This window comes from Dendrobates tinctorius, unplaced genomic scaffold (assembly GCF_039654945.1).
Source record: "Dendrobates tinctorius isolate UK_male_01 unplaced genomic scaffold, ASM3965494v1 ptg000103l, whole genome shotgun sequence".
Taxonomy (NCBI): domain Eukaryota; kingdom Metazoa; phylum Chordata; class Amphibia; order Anura; family Dendrobatidae; genus Dendrobates; species Dendrobates tinctorius.
The window spans coordinates 35,287,215-35,305,646 of record NW_027361771.1 but is presented as its reverse complement, the minus strand read 5'-3'; the positions used below and the strand labels follow the sequence as shown (position 1 = coordinate 35,305,646).

The window sequence follows — 18,432 nt, the reverse complement described above, 5'->3', positions numbered from 1 at the left end:
TCACAGCCCAACACCGTGCAGGACGCTTGGCATTTGCCACAGAACACCAGGATTGGCAAATTCACCACTGGCGCCCTGTGCTCTTCAAAGATGAAAGCAGGTTCACACTGAGCACATGTGACAGACGTGAAAGAGTCTGGAGACGCCGTAGAGAGCAATCTGCTGCCTGCAACATCCTCAGCATGACCGGTTTGGCAGTGGGTCAGTAATTGTGTGGGGGTGGCATTTCTTTGGTGGGCCGCACAGCCCTCCATGTGCTCGCCAGAGGTAGCCTGACTGCCATTAGGTACCGAGATGAGATCCTCAGACCCCTTGTGAGACCATATGCTGGTGCGGTTGGCCCAGGGTTCCTTCTAATGCAGGACAATGCTAGACCTCATGTGGCTGGAGTGTGTCAGCAGTTCCTGCAAGATGAAGGCATTGAAGCTATGGACTGGCCCGCCCGTTCCCCAGACTTGAATCCGATTGAGCACATCTGGGACATCATGTCTCGCTCCATCCACAGACGTCACGTTGCACCACAGACTGTCCATAACGCTAACAGTCCTGTTATTAGACCCAACTGTTGGTCTAATAGCAGGACTAAAATGGCTTCGAGGAGGGCCAATGTTAGCCCCCCCTACCGCCTGGGTTAATATGGAGACCATTGTACCTTAAATTGTCACTAGCAAAGTCCGTTGTGACCTTTTCAGTATGCCAAAAATTTGAGGTCAAATTTATAGTTTTCATTTTTCGTTTGCGGTATGACAGAGAATGTCAACAATGATCGCCATGGTACAGTGCACACAACGTTTACAAGCGATTACATACCTGCACTGACATTTGTAGAAATGTCCTCTGCACAATACTGATTATCAGTCAGTTTTGTCTCATTTTCTTCTGCTGTAGCTTTAACATCACCAAGAAGTTCACCCTAACAGCAAAAATGAATAATGGTGAAGAACATCCTTACAGACCACGTTGTGTAGCAAGAATAGCCTTGTCATACCTATGTGACAACGCTATGTACCTGCTGATCCACAGTGATAGTGGGATTTTCTTGCACACAACCCTGCAAATACAATGGACTTAGACATCTCTCTGGAGAATTTCTTTTATTTGATTGATCTGAAAAAAAAAAAAAAACAAAGAAAAAATCAAAACACAGTGACAGAATACAATATGGGGGAGTTAAAGTTAGGAGGACACCAACAAAGCTATTCTCTCTTTTATAATCTATTAAAAGGGATTGTCCACATTTGGGTACATTGTTTTTATATTGAAATAGATGTATTTTGGGTTGGAATTAATTTTTGCATTTGGGTTTAATGAAAAAGGAGCAAAGATTACACTTCATAGGCTCTTTGATTTGCTACACATTCAACGTCAAAGTGGTCTGTGGTCATAAAATAGCTAGAAATGAGCTCAGAATAATACAGGTAAAAAAGTTACAAACACTCCAGTCATAGTGAGCTCACTGACAGGTTCTCAGTTTACTCAATCTGCAAACAGCAAAATACAATGCAACACTAAGAATACTGAAGCAAAACGGTGTAAAATTTTTAATGAAACCCAGTTGGAAAAATTATTTTTAGCCAAAAATACATGCAGTTACGTAAAAAACAGGGATCTTTGTGTGTACTCGCCGTAAAATCCTTTTCTCCAAGCCAATCATTGTGGGACACAGGACCATGGGACATCCTAAAGCAGTCCCTGGGTGGGAAAAAGCACGACAGCTGAAACCTTGTGTATCAAACAATTAAATCTGGTCTACAGATGTGATATTGCCGATTGCAGAATTCGTCTGCCAAGGGCCGCATCTGAAGAAGCTTGAGAATTAATGTTGTAATGCTTAACAAACGTGTGAAGGCTGGACCAAGGCGCAGCCTTGCAAAACTTGCTCTGCTGACGCCTGATGCCGAATGACCCAGGAAGCCCCCACTGACCAAGTGGAGTGTGCCTTAATCCTCGCCGGGATAGGCTGACCTCTGACACGGTAAGCCTCTTGGATCTGGCTAGTGTAGCTTTAGAAGTAGGTAGGCCCTTTCTGTGTCCCTCCGGAAGCACGAAGAGGGAAGCCAATTTGCGGAAAGACGCTGTTCTGGAAATGTATTTCCTGAGTGCCCTCACCAAATCCAAAGTATGGAGAGCTTTCTCAGTACTATGGGCCAGAGCTGGGCAGAACGAAGGCAAAACCATGTCCTCTTTCAGATGGAAAGAAGAAATGACTTTGGGCAAGAAAGACGGAGACGTCCTCAAGACCGCCTTGTCCTGGTGGAAAACTAGAAATGGAGGTTTGCAAGACAAAGCCGCCAATTCCGAAACCCGCCTGATGGATGTTACTGCCACAAGAAAAGCAACTTTCCAAGAAAGAAGATTAAGTGATGCATCCTGCAGGGGTTCAAAGGGGGCCTTTCCCAAGGCTCCAATGGCATCTTGTAGTTCGGGACAAGATGCGACACTCCCTGTATGAAGGTCTTAACCTGCGATTTGGCAGCTATCCTTCGCTGGAACAGGACGGATAGGGATGAAATTTGACATTTGAGAGAAGCCAGAGCCAGGCCTGAATCTAATCCTGCTTGACGAAACTCCAAAATGGAAGGGATAGAAAACCCAAGAGGGAACATCCGCCGGTTTTGCACCAAGAGAAAAAGGCTTTCCAGACGCGATGGTAAATGCGCATGAATGTAGGCTTCCGAGCGTTAATCATAGTGGAAGCTACTTGCTGCGAGAAACCGGCCTGGGCTAGGATCCATGATTCAATGGCCATGCCGTTAAACTCAGAACTCTCGAGTTTTGGAGGTAAATCAGCCCCTGACAGAGAAGGTCTGGGCGGTCTTGGTAACCGCCAGGGGGCGTCGGCGACTAGTTGCAATAGTTCCGCGTACCACGCTCGGCGTGGCCAGCCTGGTGCAACGAGAATCACTGGGATTCCTTCCGCCTTGATCTTCCGGAAGACCCTTGGAATTAGTGGAAGCGGCGGAAAAATGTAAGGGAGGCGAAACTGATGCCACGGAAGCACCAGGGGATCCGACCCGATGGCTAATGGGTCGCGGGACCGAGCTACGAATGCCGGAACTTTGGCGTTTAGCCTGGAGGCCATGAGGTCCAAATCCGGAGTTCCCCAGCGCTAACAAATCTGCTGAAAAACTTCCAGCTGAAGGGTCCACTCTCCCGAGGCCAGGCCCTGACGGTTGAGAAAATCTGCCGCCTAGATCTTTACCCCGGGGATATGAACTGCAGAGATGACTGAGTGGTTTGTCTCGGCCCATTACAGAATGTGTGCTACCTCAAGCATCACCCTGCTTCGAGTGCCCCCCTGACAATTGATGTACACCACCGCCGTGGCGTTGTCCGACTGCATCCGAATGGGATGACCGGCCAGAAGTTAATGGAATCGCTGAAGGGCTAGCCTGATTGCCCGAATCTCAAGAACATTGATGGGGAGACGCGATTCCTGGATAGATCTTTTCTGGAGGGTGAATTACCAACAGTCATAATATAATGAAGTCGGGGTCTGAAGCCAGACCCTAGTGCCTCCTACAAACACTAAGCAAGAATTGGTTCAGGATAGAGCCAGCAGAGGGTGTATACTGCGGAGGAGTAAATTTCTTTGTGTATTTGCTTAGTGTCGTCCTAGTGGCAGCAGCATAACACCTATGGTCCTGTGTCCTCCAATGAGGCGAAGGAGAAAGAAAAATATGTCCCCAAAGCTCTTCTTACCTGGTGATTTTGGGGGCTTTTGGTCCTCCATCATGATGTTTTTATACAGGTCTGTATGTCCTTCTATATAATCCCACTACTCCATGGAGAAATGGACAGTGACATCCTGACTCCTTATAGGAACCTGACACACAATGATATAGTCATGACCCAGACACATCATCCCTTGTGTTACTGTATAATTCCCCAGTATTTCCAGCAGCGCTCAGCTCTCCAGTCAGCAGCTCAATCATCTTGTTGGTGAGGTCCAGGATCTTCTGATCATTGTATCTCTCAGGTAAAATGGGGTGAGGTGGAGGCTCGATGATGGGGCTGTGGCTCCTGCTCCATCCTTCGGACTTAGGAATACTGCAGGCTGTCACAACGTCACCGGTAATCTTTTTAATTACCACACATTCCTGCAAGTATGAAAACAAGAATAATCACCACTAAACACAATGTGCAACGGATCTAGACTATGGTCGGCCTTGAATATCTTTATTTAGTAAAGACTAAAATGGACAAAAGATAATACGCAAGTGTTGCAGAATATGATAGGGCTATATAAGCATACAAGCTAGTAATAAATAATAATATAATGCATCCAAATAACTAATTTTCTTCATAAATTAAGCCTAGAGATACTAAAAGGTGCCCATACACTTCAAATAACTTATCCATTTATCTCAAATTCATTTTCTGAAGGAGCCACATGAAATCCTGACTGTAGAGGAAGGCAGAAGTTAATTCTGCACATTATTATTATTTATACGTTTATCATTCAATATTGAGCAGAATTAAGTGTGCTGAGCAGCAGCTACTATTAAAACATGTTATATAGTAGGGCTTCTTTTAACAGGGTCTCTTACCTGTAGCATCTAACCACCAAAATCTAATCTACTGCTTTTTATAAAGTTTATAAATCATACCGTTCCATTACTTAGCCCATTTAATAAGTATAGATGTACCTTGATCAACAGCTTGGGGTTTCCACACAGCATGATCATCACACAGCTCCATCCACACTCAGTATGATGTTCACACAACCAATCCACTCTACTCCAACACACGATGTCCCCACAAAGCCCCACACACAGTACTATGGCCCCTCATCCCCTCAAAAAAAAAAAAGATTGGCCCATTACACAATGTGACGAATATGGGCGATATAATTTCATGTCCATCGACTGCATCATATCCGGTCCAAGAATATAGACCTCCTTCAAAATATGAGGCTGAGACAGTACACCTGGCTGAACAAGTGGTCCAGTTTCAAAAGCTCCAAGTGGAAAAACCCACACCCCTAGCAGCTTAGCTAGGACCAAGGCCTTTCTGGCAGGATGAATCCCTGATGGGAGCCCAAGCTGCTTAACTGATTCAAACCCCCCCTCCCAAACATATGGGAGCCATAATTTCATAAGGAGTTATGGAGTTATCATTTGTCCTAGTCATATACCGGTTACATTTTCTAGATCTAGGGAATGGCAAGAACACCTGCTGGGGCCTCAGCCAGTTTTAGCACCCACGGGTGGGGAAATATGTAAAATGGCTAGTAGAAGCAAGGAAGCAAAGAACTGTTTGGTCTCGAAATCCAACGGTGGACCGGACAAATCAGATGGCACCAAAACCGCCTCCCTATGACTTTCTGTTGAGAAGTTAGGATCCATCGTAGGTTTTGGAGTTAAAGCTACCAGACCCAAAGAGGGGGAAACTAGGACCATCGTGGGGGCGGGGTTACTGACCAATAGGTTTATTGCTAGTGCAAGGCAGTGGCCCGCTGCAGGCTCTCCATGCATTTGCTGTGAATGTCACATAGCCGCGACACATGCAGCTGTGGCGCCGAACAGCTGATTATAGGGAGTGCTCCAGGTATCCGATGCAGCTATTCAGTAAGCACTATAGACATTCGGATACCCACTTATCCGAAGATATTCAAACCTACTCATCTCCATTCTTACCCTTTATGTCAATACTAAATGAACAACACTTGTTAAGTATTATAAAAAAAGGTTACATGCCTCTATAGAGAAAAATAGCCAGAAATTACTCTAAGACATCGAAACATCCAGGGGACCCTACAGGACTGCTGCAAATACATCATGGCTCCATCACAAAGGGCACAGATCTATCATTCTACAGGAAACAACCTAGGGGACCTCGGTCCGGGTTGGAATAAAACAGATTTGCTCCACTGACCGTCGCTGAACTATGGAGATGTTCGGAGAAGCCAGGTTGAGACCCTCGAGTCAACTGGCTTTGTACCTCAACGGATTGTCGTCTTCCTAAGCTTGTTGTTACCTCCTCTATGTGTGCGTGCCACAGGTGGGATAGTCGACCCAGGGAGCTCTGAAGAAACAGCTACCATTATCCCGGCAAGTCAGCGGAAGGGTGATATTTTGTAATGTGCACCATCTTGGGTTATTTTGCTGGGACCGTTCTACGTGTTATCTGCCTGTTTCGTGGTTCAATAAAGTATTGCCACAACGTTTTACACTCACTCGGTGTTATCTGAATAGTGTTATGCCCATGTTAAAGGGAGAGAGGGCATTAGGCAGCACGATCACTGGCCAATGCGGTTTCGGCTAGCAGACCTGGATGAGCGCTGACCCCCAATGTCTCCACAGCCGTGTTCACATATACCATAAATATTGTTTATTTTCTGTAGCTATCCACACCAAATTACTCAATAACAATCTTCTCTGATTTTTGCTGCTTTTTTCTGCCTTGACGCATTTTTGGTGCAGAGGCAAAGCCGCATTTTTAATATTTTTTACAGTACAGAAAAGTATTGATTCTGCACTTAATAAAGTTACTGCTGTTTTTTTAGATGCATTTTTGTAGGCTCCACATAGAAGCCTCCAGAGAAAAGATAGAACCAAATCCACACATGTCAGCACCATCTCTAGACACACAGTGGGAACAGATTTCATGAAATATTTGCTTGAACAGTTAAACACAGCAAGACTTCTGTGCAAAAAAAAAAAGCAACTGAAAAAATGCAGTATTTGTCCAAGAAAAGGGGATGTGATTTCTTGAAATCTGCACCCTCGGTGCATCTAAACATGCTGCTGAACTCTGATTTTGTTGATATTTTTTCTTTATAGGCGTCTATGTGTAGCCTGAAAAAATGCAAAGAAAAATGAATGCTGTTGCATTTTTAACTGCAGAATCAAAACTCTTTTGTAGTATTAAAAAAGCAATTGGTCTGCGGGATGCACTGGAATAGTAAGAGAGCAACATGTGCCCTGCGCGTCACTCTTTGCCAGGGTCTGCATAAGATAACTGGCTAATCCCATCAAAGTTAGATTCAAATGACTTTCATTCAATCCATACTGGGGCCACAACACAGGTGGAATGGGAATGTCCCATTGTCCTCTCACCTCTCCGGTTAGCAGGTAGATCATCTTGAGGGTGATGGTTAATATCTCCTCAGACAAGTGACTTCCACCCATGTCTTTCCTGAATGGTTATAAAGAAATGTACACCATATGACCTAATGAAAGGGGAGAAAGTAAGAAGAATGATAAAGATTATACGAGTAAAACAGTATTTGAAGGTAAATGACTAACAGGACAACAGCCTGGAATATAGGCGCCAGATATACACAGCAAACTAAAGTCTGCTTCCCCTGTGTTATACTCCTAGACATCATCCCCGGACTGTAATGTCAGAAGAGACACCAATCTCTGATCCTTCTGATTAATGATAACTTTACATGGTATGGAACTGAACTCCACTCCTCCTGTATTATCACAACAGACAGGACACCACAGTCTACCCTCCTGTATAACAACAGACAGGACACCACAGTCTGCTCCTCCAGAATAACAACAGACAGGACACCACAGTCTGCTCCTCCTGTATAACAACAGACAGGACACCACAGTCTGCTCCTCCTGTATAACAACAGACAGGACACCACAGTCTGCTCCTCCTGTATAACAACAGACAGGACACCACAGTCTGCTCCTCCTGTATAACAACAGACAGGACACCACAGTCTGCTCCTCCTGTATAACAACAGACAGGACACCACAGTCTACTCCTCCTGTTTAATAACAGACAGGACACTACAGTCTGCTACTCCTGTATAATAACAGACAGGACACCAGTCTACCCTCCTGTATAACAACAGACAGGACACCACAGTCTGCTCCTCCTGTATAATAACAACTGACAGGACACCACAGTCTGCTCCTCCTGTCTAATAATAACAACAACAGACAGGACACCACAGTCTGCTCCTCCTGTATAATAATAATAACAGACAGGACACAACAGTCTGCTCCTACTGTATAATAATAACAACAGACAGGACACCACAGTCTGCTCCTCCTGTATAATAATAATAACAGACAGGACACAACAGTCTGCTCCTCCTGTATAATAATAACAACAGACAGGACACCACAGTCTGCTCCTCCTGTATAATAACAACAGACACCACAGTCTGCTCCTCCTGTATAATAACAGACAGGACACCACAGTCTGCTCCTCCTGTATAATAATAACAGACAGTACACCACAGTCTACTCCTCCTGTATAATAACAGACAGGACACCACAGTATGATGCTCCTGTCTAGTAATAACAGACAGGACACCACAGTCTGCTCCTCCTGTATAATAACAACAGACACCACAGTCTGCTCCTCCTGTATAATAACAGACAGGACACCACAGTCTGCTCCTCCTGTATAATAATAACAGACAGTACACCACAGTCTGCTCCTCCTGTATAATAACAGACAGGAAACCACAGTATGATGCTCCTGTCTAGTAATAACAGACAGGACACCACAGTCTGCTCCTCCTGTATAATAATAACAGACAGGACACCACAGTCTGCTCCTCCTGTATAATAATAACAGACAGGACACCACAGTCTGCTCCCCCTGTATAACAATAACAGACAGGACACCACAGTCTGCTCCTCCTATATAATAACAGACAGGACAGCACAGTCGACTCCTCCTGTATAATAATAAAAGACAGGACACCACAGTCTGCTCCTCCTGTCTAGTAATAACAGACAGGACACCACAGTCTGCTCCTCCTGTCTAATAATAAGACAAGACACCACAGTCTGCTCCTCCTGTATAATAATAACAACAGACAGGACACCACAGTCTGCTCCTACTGTTTAATAACAGACAGGACACCACAGTCTGCTCCTCCTGTCTAATAATAAGATAAGACACCACAGTCTGCTCCTCCTGTATAATAATAACAGATAGGACACCACAGTCTGCTCCTCCTGTATAATAAAAACAGACAGGACACCACAGTCTGCTACTTCTGTCTAATAATAACAGACAGGACACCACAGTCTGCTCCTCCTGTCTAATAATAACAGACAGGACACCACAGTCTGTTCCTCCTGTATAATAACAGACAGGACACCACAGTCTGCTCCTCCTGTATAAAAATAACTGACACGACAACACAGTCTGCTCCTCCTGTCTAATAATAATAACAGACAGGATACCACAGTCTGCTCCTCCTGTATAATAATAATAACAGACAGGACACCACAGTCTGCTCCTCCTGTATAATAATAACAACAACAGTCAGGACACCACAGTCTGCTCCTCCTGTCTAATAATAATAACAGACAGGATACCACAGTCTGCTCCTCCTGTATAATAATAATAACAGACACGACACCACAGTCTGATCCTCCTGTATAATAATAACAGACAGGACACCACAGTCTGCTCCTCCTGTATAATAATAACAGACAGGACACCACAGTCTGCTCCTCCTGTATAATAATAACAGACACGACACCACAGTCTGCTCCTCCTGTCTAATAATAACAGACAGGACACCACAGTATGCTCCTCCTGTCTAATAATAACAGACAGGACACCACAGTCTGCTCCTCCTGTTTAATAACAGACAGGACACCACAGTCTACTCCTCCTGTATAATAATAATAACAGACAGGACACCACAGTCTGCTCCTCCTGTCTAATAATAAGACAAGACACCACAGTCTGCTCCTCCTGTATAACAATAACAGACAGGACACCACAGTCTGCTCCTCCTGTATAACAATAACAGACAGGACACCAAAGTCTGCTCCTCCTGTATAATAATAATAACAGACAGGACACCACAGTCTGCTCCTCCTGTATAATAATAATAATAACAACAACAGACAGGACACCACAGTCTGATCCTCCTGTATAATAATAACAGACAGGACACCACAGTCTGCTCCTCCTGTATAATAATAATAATAATAATAACAGACAGGACATCACAGTCTGCTCCTCCTGTATAATAATAATAACAGACAGGACACCACAGTCTGCTCCTCCTGTATAATAATAATAATAACAGACAGGACACCACTGTCTGCTCCTCCTGTATAATAACAGACAGGACACCTCAGTCTGCTCCTCCTGTATAATAATAATAATAAGACAGGACACCACAGTCTGCTCCTCCTGTATAATAATAATAACAGACAGGACACCTCAGTCTGCTCATCCTGTCTAATAATAACAGACAGGACACCACAGTCTGCTCCTCCTGTCTAATAATAACAGACAGGACACCACAGTCTGCTCCTCCTGTCTAATAATAACAGACAGGACACCACAGTCTGCTCCTCCTGTTTAATAACAGACAGGACACCACAGTCTGCTCCTCCTGTTTAATAACAGACAGGACACCACAGTCTACTCCTCCTGTATAATAATAAGACAAGACACCACAGTCTGCTCCTCCTGTATAATAATAACAGACAGGACACCACAGTCTGCTACTCCTGAATAATAATAATAATAATAATAATAATAATAATAATAATAATAATAATAATAATAATAATAATAATAATAAACAGGACACCACAGTCTGCTCCTCCTGTATAATAATAAAAACAGACAGGACACCACAGTCTGCTCCTCCTGTATAATAATAATAATAATAATAATAATAATAATAATAATAATAGACAGGACACCACAGTCTGCTCCTCCTGTATAATAATAAAAACAGTCAGGACACCACAGTCTGCTCCTCCTGTCTAATAATAATAACAGACAGGATACCACAGTCTGCTCCTCCTGTATAATACTAATAACAGACACGACACCACAGTCTGCTCCTCCTGTCTAATAATAATAACAGACAGGATACCACAGTCTGCTCCTCCTGTCTAATAATAATAACAGACAGGATACCACAGTCTGCTCCTCCTGTATAATAATAACAGACAGGACACCACAGTCTGCTCCTCCTGTATAATAATACCAGACAGGACACCACAGTCTGATCCTCCTGTATAATAACAGACACGACACCACAGTCTGATCCTCCTGTATAATAATAATAACAGACAGGACACCACAGTCTGCTCCTCCTGTCTAATAATAAGACAAGACACCACAGTCTGCTCCTCCTGTATAATAATAACAGACAGGACACCACAGTCTGCTCCTCCTGTATAATAATAACAGACAGGACACCACAGTCTGCTCCTCCTGTATAATAATAACAGACAGGACACCACAGTGTGCTCCCCCTGTATAACAATAACAGACAGGACACCACAGTCTGCTCCTCCTGTATAACAATAACAGACAGGACACCAAAGTCTGCTCCTCCTGTATAATAATAATAACAGACAGGACACCACAGTCTGCTCCTCCTGTATAATAATAATAATAACAACAACAACAGACAGGACACCACAGTCTGCTCCTCCTGTATAATAATAACAGACAGGACACCACAGTCTGCTCCTCCTGTATAATAATAATAATAATAACAGACAGGACACCACAGTCTGCTCCTCCTGTATAATAATAACAGACACGACACCACAGTCTGCTCCTTCTGAATAATAATAATAATAATAATAATAATAATAATAATAACAGACAGGACACCACAGTCTGCTCCTCCTGTATAATAATAACAACAGACAGGACAACACTGTCTGCTCCTCCTGTATAATAACAGACAGGACACCACAGTCTGCTCCTCCTGTATAATAATATTAACAGACAGGACACCACAGTCTGCTCCTCCCGTATAATAATAATAACAACAGACAGGACACCACAGTCTGCTCCTCCTGTATAATAATAATAACAGACAGGACACCACAGTCTGCTCCTCCTGTATAATAATACCAGACAGGACACCACAGTCTGCTCCTCCTGTATAATAATAACAACAGACAGGACACCACAGTCTGCTCCTCCTGTCTAATAATAACAACAGACAGGACACCACAGTCTGCTCCTCCTGTCTAATAATAACAACAGACAGGACACCACAGTCTGCTCCTCCTGTCTAATAATTACAGACAGGACACCACAGTCTGCTCCTCCTGTATAATAAGACAAGACACCACAGTCTGCTCCTCCTGTCTAATAATAACAACAGACAGGACACCACAGTCTGCTCCTCCTGTCTAATAATAACAGACAGGACACCACAGTCTGCTCCTCCTGTCTAATAATAACAGACAGGACACCACAGTCTGCTCCTCCTGTTTAATAACAGACAGGACACCACAGTCTACTCCTCCTGCATAATAATAACAGACAGGACACCACAGTCTGCTCCTCCTGTCTAATAATAACAGACAGGACACCACAGTCTGCTCCCCCTGTATAACAATAACAGACAGGACACCACAGTCTGCTCCACCTGTATAACAATAACAGACAGGACACCACAGTCTGCTCCTCCTGTATAATAATAACAGACAGGACACCACAGTCTGCTCCTCCTGTATAATAATAATAACAGACAGGACACCACAGTCTGCTCCTCCTGTATAATAATAACAACAACAGTCAGGACACCACAGTCTGCTCCTCCTGTCTAATAATAATAACAGACAGGATACCACAGTCTGCTCCTCCTGTATAATAATAATAACAGACACGACACCACAGTCTGATCCTCCTGTATAATAATAACAGACACGACACCACAGTCAGCTCCTCCTGTCTAATAATAATAACAGACAGGATACCACAGTCTGCTCCTCCTGTATAATAATAATAACAGACACGACACCACAGTCTGCTACTCCTGAATAATAATAATAATAATAATAATAATAATAATAATAGACAGGACACCACAGTCTGCTCCTCCTGTATAATAATAATAACAGACAGGACACCACAGTCTGCTCCTCCTGTATAATAATAATAATAATAATAATAATAACAGACAGGACACCACTGTCTGCTCCTCCTGTATAATAACAGACAGGGCACCTCAGTCTGCTCCTCCTGTATAATAATAATAATAATAAGACAGGACACCACAGTCTGCTCCTCCAGTATAATAATAATAACAGACAGGACACCACAGTCTGCTCCTCCTGTCTAATAATAACAACAGACAGGACACCACAGTCTGCTCCTCCTGTCTAATAATAACAGACAGGACACCACAGTCTGCTCCTCCTGTATAATAAGACAAGACACCACAGTCTGCTCCTCCTGTATAATAATAACAACAAGACAGGACACCACAGTCTGCTCCTCCTGTATAATAATAACAAGACAGGACACCACAGTCTGCTCCTCCTGTATAATAATAACAGACAGGACACCACAATCTGCTCCTCCTGTCTAATAATAACAGACAGGACACCACAGTCTGCTCCTCCTGTCTAATAATAACAGACAGGACACCACAGTCTGCTCCTCCTGTCTAATAATAACAGACAGGACACCACAGTCTGCTCCTCCTGTTTAATAATAATAACAGACAGGATACCACAGTCTGCTCCTCCTGTCTAATAATAATAACAGACAGGATACCACAGTCTGCTCCTCCTGTATAATAATAATAACAGACAGGACACCACAGTCTGTTCCTCCTGTATAATAACAGACAGGACACCACAGTCTGCTCCTCCTGTATAATAATAACAGACAGGACACCACAGTCTGCTCCTCCTGTATAATAATAACAAGACAGGACACCACAGTCTGCTCCTCCTGTATAATAATAACAGACAGGACACCACAATCTGCTCCTCCTGTCTAATAATAACAGACAGGACACCACAGTCTGCTCCTCCTGTCTAATAATAACAGACAGGACACCACAGTCTGCTCCTCCTGTCTAATAATAACAGACAGGACACCACAGTCTGCTCCTCCTGTTTAATAATAATAACAGACAGGACACCACAGTCTGTTCCTCCTGTATAATAACAGACAGGACACCACAGTCTGCTCCTCTTGTCTAATAATAACAGACAGGACACCACAGTCTGCTCCTCCTGTCTAATAATATCAGACAGGACACCACAGTCTGCTCCTCCTGTCTAATAATATCAGACAGGACACCACAGTCTGCTCCTCCTGTATAATAATAATAACAGACAGGACACCACAGTCTGCTCCTCCTGTATACTAATAATAACAGACAGGACACCACAGTCTGCTCCTCCTGTATAATAATAATAACAACAGACAGGACACCACAGTCTGCTCCTCCTGTATAATAATAACAGTCAGGACACCACAGTCTGCTCCTCCTGTCTAATAATAATAACAGACAGGATACCACAGTCTGCTCCTCCTGTATAATACTAATAACAGACACGACACCACAGTCTGCTCCTCCTGTCTAATAATAATAACAGACAGGATACCACAGTCTGCTCCTCCTGTCTAATAATAATAACAGACAGGATACCACAGTCTGCTCCTCCTGTATAATAATAATAATAACAGACACGACACCACAGTCTGATCCTCCTGTATAATAATAACAGACAGGACACCACAGTCTGCTCCTCCTGTATAATAATACCAGACAGGACACCACAGTCTGATCCTCCTGTATAATAACAGACACGACACCACAGTCTGCTCCTCCTGTATAATAATAATAACAGACAGGACACCACAGTCTGCTCCTCCTGTCTAATAATAAGACAAGACACCACAGTCTGCTCCTCCTGTATAATAATAACAGACAGGACACCACAGTCTGCTCCTCCTGTATAATAATAACAGACAGGACACCACAGTCTGCTCCTCCTGTATAATAATAACAGACAGGACACCACAGTGTGCTCCCCCTGTATAACAATAACAGACAGGACACCACAGTCTGCTCCTCCTGTATAACAATAACAGACAGGACACCAAAGTCTGCTCCTCCTGTATAATAATAATAACAGACAGGACACCACAGTCTGCTCCTCCTGTATAATAATAATAATAATAATAATAACAACAACAACAACAGACAGGACACCACAGTCTGCTCCTCCTGTATAATAATAACAGACAGGACACCACAGTCTGCTCCTCCTGTATAATAATAATAATAACAGACAGGACACCACAGTCTGCTCCTCCTGTATAATAATAACAGACACGACACCACAGTCTGCTCCTTCTGAATAATAATAATAATAATAATAATAATAACAGACAGGACACCACAGTCTGCTCCTCCTGTATAATAATAACAACAGACAGGACAACACTGTCTGCTCCTCCTGTATAATAACAGACAGGACACCACAGTCTGCTCCTCCTGTATAATAATATTAACAGACAGGACACCACAGTCTGCTCCTCCCGTATAATAATAATAACAAAAGACAGGACACCACAGTCTGCTCCTCCTGTATAATAATAATAACAGACAGGACACCACAGTCTGCTCCTCCTGTATAATAATACCAGACAGGACACCACAGTCTGCTCCTCCTGTATAATAATAACAACAGACAGGACACCACAGTCTGCTCCTCCTGTCTAATAATAACAACAGACAGGACACCACAGTCTGCTCCTCCTGTCTAATAATTACAGACAGGACACCACAGTCTGCTCCTCCTGTATAATAAGACAAGACACCACAGTCTGCTCCTCCTGTCTAATAATAACAACAGACAGGACACCACAGTCTGCTCCTCCTGTCTAATAATAACAGACAGGACACCACAGTCTGCTCCTCCTGTCTAATAATAACAGACAGGACACCACAGTCTGCTCCTCCTGTCTAATAATAACAGACAGGACACCACAGTCTGCTCCTCCTGTTTAATAACAGACAGGACACCACAGTCTACTCCTCCTGCATAATAATAACAGACAGGACACCACAGTCTGCTCCTCCTGTCTAATAATAACAGACAGGACACCACAGTCTGCTCCCCCTGTATAACAATAACAGACAGGACACCACAGTCTGCTCCCCCTGTATAACAATAACAGACAGGACACCACAGTCTGCTCCTCCTGTATAATAATAACAGACAGGACACCACAGTCTGCTCCTCCTGTATAATAATAATAACAGACAGGACACCACAGTCTGCTCCTCCTGTATAATAATAACAACAACAGTCAGGACACCACAGTCTGCTCCTCCTGTCTAATAATAATAACAGACAGGATACCACAGTCTGCTCCTCCTGTATAATAATAATAACAGACACGACACCACAGTCTGATCCTCCTGTATAATAATAACAGACACGACACCACAGTCAGCTCCTCCTGTCTAATAATAATAACAGACAGGATACCACAGTCTGCTCCTCCTGTATAATAATAATAAGAGACACGACACCACAGTCTGATCCTCCTGTATAATAATAACAGACAGGACACCACAGTCTGCTCCTCCTGTATAATAATAACAGACAGGACACCACAGTCTGCTCCTCCTGTATAATAACAGACACAACACCACAGTCTGCTCCTCCTGTCTAATAATAACAGACAGGACACCACAGTATGCTCCTCCTGTCTAATAATAACAGACAGGACACCACAGTCTGCTCCTCCTGTTTAATAACAGACAGGACACCACAGTCTGCTCCTCCTGTATAATAATAATAACAGACAGGACACCACAGTCTGCTCCTCCTGTCTAATAATAAGACAAGACACCACAGTCTGCTCCTCCTGTATAATAATAATAACAGACAGGACACCACAGTCTGCTCCTCCTGTATAATAATAATAACAGACAGGACACCACAGTGTGCTCCCCCTGTATAACAATAACAGACAGGACACCACAGTCTGCTCCTCCTCTATAACAATAACAGACAGGACACCAAAGTCTGCTCCTCCTGTATAATAATAATAACAGACAGGACACCACAGTCTGCTCCTCCTGTATAATAATAATAATAATAATAATAATAATAACAACAACAGACAGGACACCACAGTCTGCTCCTCCTGTATAATAATAATAATAATAATAATAACAGACAGGACACCACAGTCTGCTCCTCCTATATAATAATAACAGACACGACACCACAGTCTGCTCCTCCTGAATAATAATAATAATAATAATAATAATAATAATAATAACAGACAGGACACCACAGTCTGCTCCTCCTGTATAATAATAATAACAGACAGGACACCACAGTCTGCTCCTCCTGTATAATAATAATAATAATAACAGACAGGACACCACTGTCTGCTCCTCCTGTATAATAACAGACAGGACACCACAGTCTGCTCCTCCTGTATAATAATAACAGACACGACACCACAGTCTGCTCCTCCTGTATAATAATAATAACAGACAGGAAACCACAGTCTGCTCCTCCTGTACAATAATAATAACATACAGGACACCACAGTCTGCTCCTCCTGTATAATAATAACAGACAGGACACCACAGTCTGCTCCTCCTGTATAATAATAACAGACAGGACACCACAGTCTGCTCCCCCTGTATAATAACAGACAGGACACCACAGTCTGCTCCTCCTGTATAATAATAATAATAACAGACAGGATACCACAGTCTGCTCCTCCTGTCTAATAATAACAGACAGGACACCACAATCTGTTCCTCCTGTATAATAACAGACAGGACCCCACAGTCTGCTCCTCCTGCATAATAATAACAGACACGACAACACAGTCTGATCCTCCTGTATAATAATAACGGCCAAGACACCACAGTCTGCTCCTCCTGTCTAATAATAACAGACAGGACACCACAGTCTACTCCTCCTGTCTAATAATAATAACAGACAGGATACCACAGTCTGCTCCTCCTGTATAATAATAATAACAGACAGGACACCACAGTCTGTTCCTCCTGTATAATAACAGACAGGACACGACAGTCTGCTCCTCCTGTATACTAATAATAACAGATAGGACACCACAGTCTGCTCCTCCTGTATAATAATAATAACAGACAGGACACCACAGTCTGCTCCTCCTGTATAATAATAACAACAACAGTCAGGACACCACAGTCTGCTCCTCCTGTCTAATAATAATAACAGACACGACACCACAGTTTGATCCTCCTGTATAATAATAACAGACACGACACCACAGTCTGCTCCTCCTGTCTAAAAATAATAACAGACAGGATACCACAGTCTGCTCCTCCTGTATAATAATAACAACAGACAGGACACCACAGTCTGCTCCTCCTGTCTAATAATAACAACAGACAGGACACCACAGTCTGCTCCTCCTGTCTAATAATTACAGACAGGACACCACAGTCTGCTCCTCCTGTATAATAAGACAAGACACCACAGTCTGCTCCTCCTGTCTAATAATAACAACAGACAGGACACCACAGTCTGCTCCTCCTGTCTAATAATAACAGACAGGACACCACAGTCTGCTCCTCCTGTCTAATAATAACAGACAGGACACCACAGTCTGCTCCTCCTGTCTAATAATAACAGACAGGACACCACAGTCTGCTCCTCCTGTTTAATAACAGACAGGACACCACAG

The 18,432-nt window shown here is 43.3% G+C and overlaps 1 protein-coding gene across 5 annotated transcripts in view; it reads right to left on the bottom strand.

The window, feature by feature from the left end:
• LOC141100202 (uncharacterized) overlaps positions 1–18,432 on the bottom strand; it is a 144,772-nt gene that overhangs the window by 101,581 nt on the left and 24,759 nt on the right. For all 5 annotated transcript variants that reach the window (XM_073588542.1, XM_073588545.1, XM_073588544.1 and 2 more), the window contains exons 2-5: positions 7,062–7,174; positions 3,703–4,100; positions 1,010–1,107; positions 811–913 (exon numbers count right to left, since the gene is read on the bottom strand). Coding sequence is in view for 2 of the 5 variants with exons in the window: in XM_073588545.1 (XP_073444646.1) it covers positions 811–913; positions 1,010–1,107; positions 3,703–3,736 (235 nt within the window). In the remaining 3 variants the exon portion in view is untranslated. The remainder of the gene's footprint in view (positions 1–810; positions 914–1,009; positions 1,108–3,702; positions 4,101–7,061; positions 7,175–18,432) is intronic.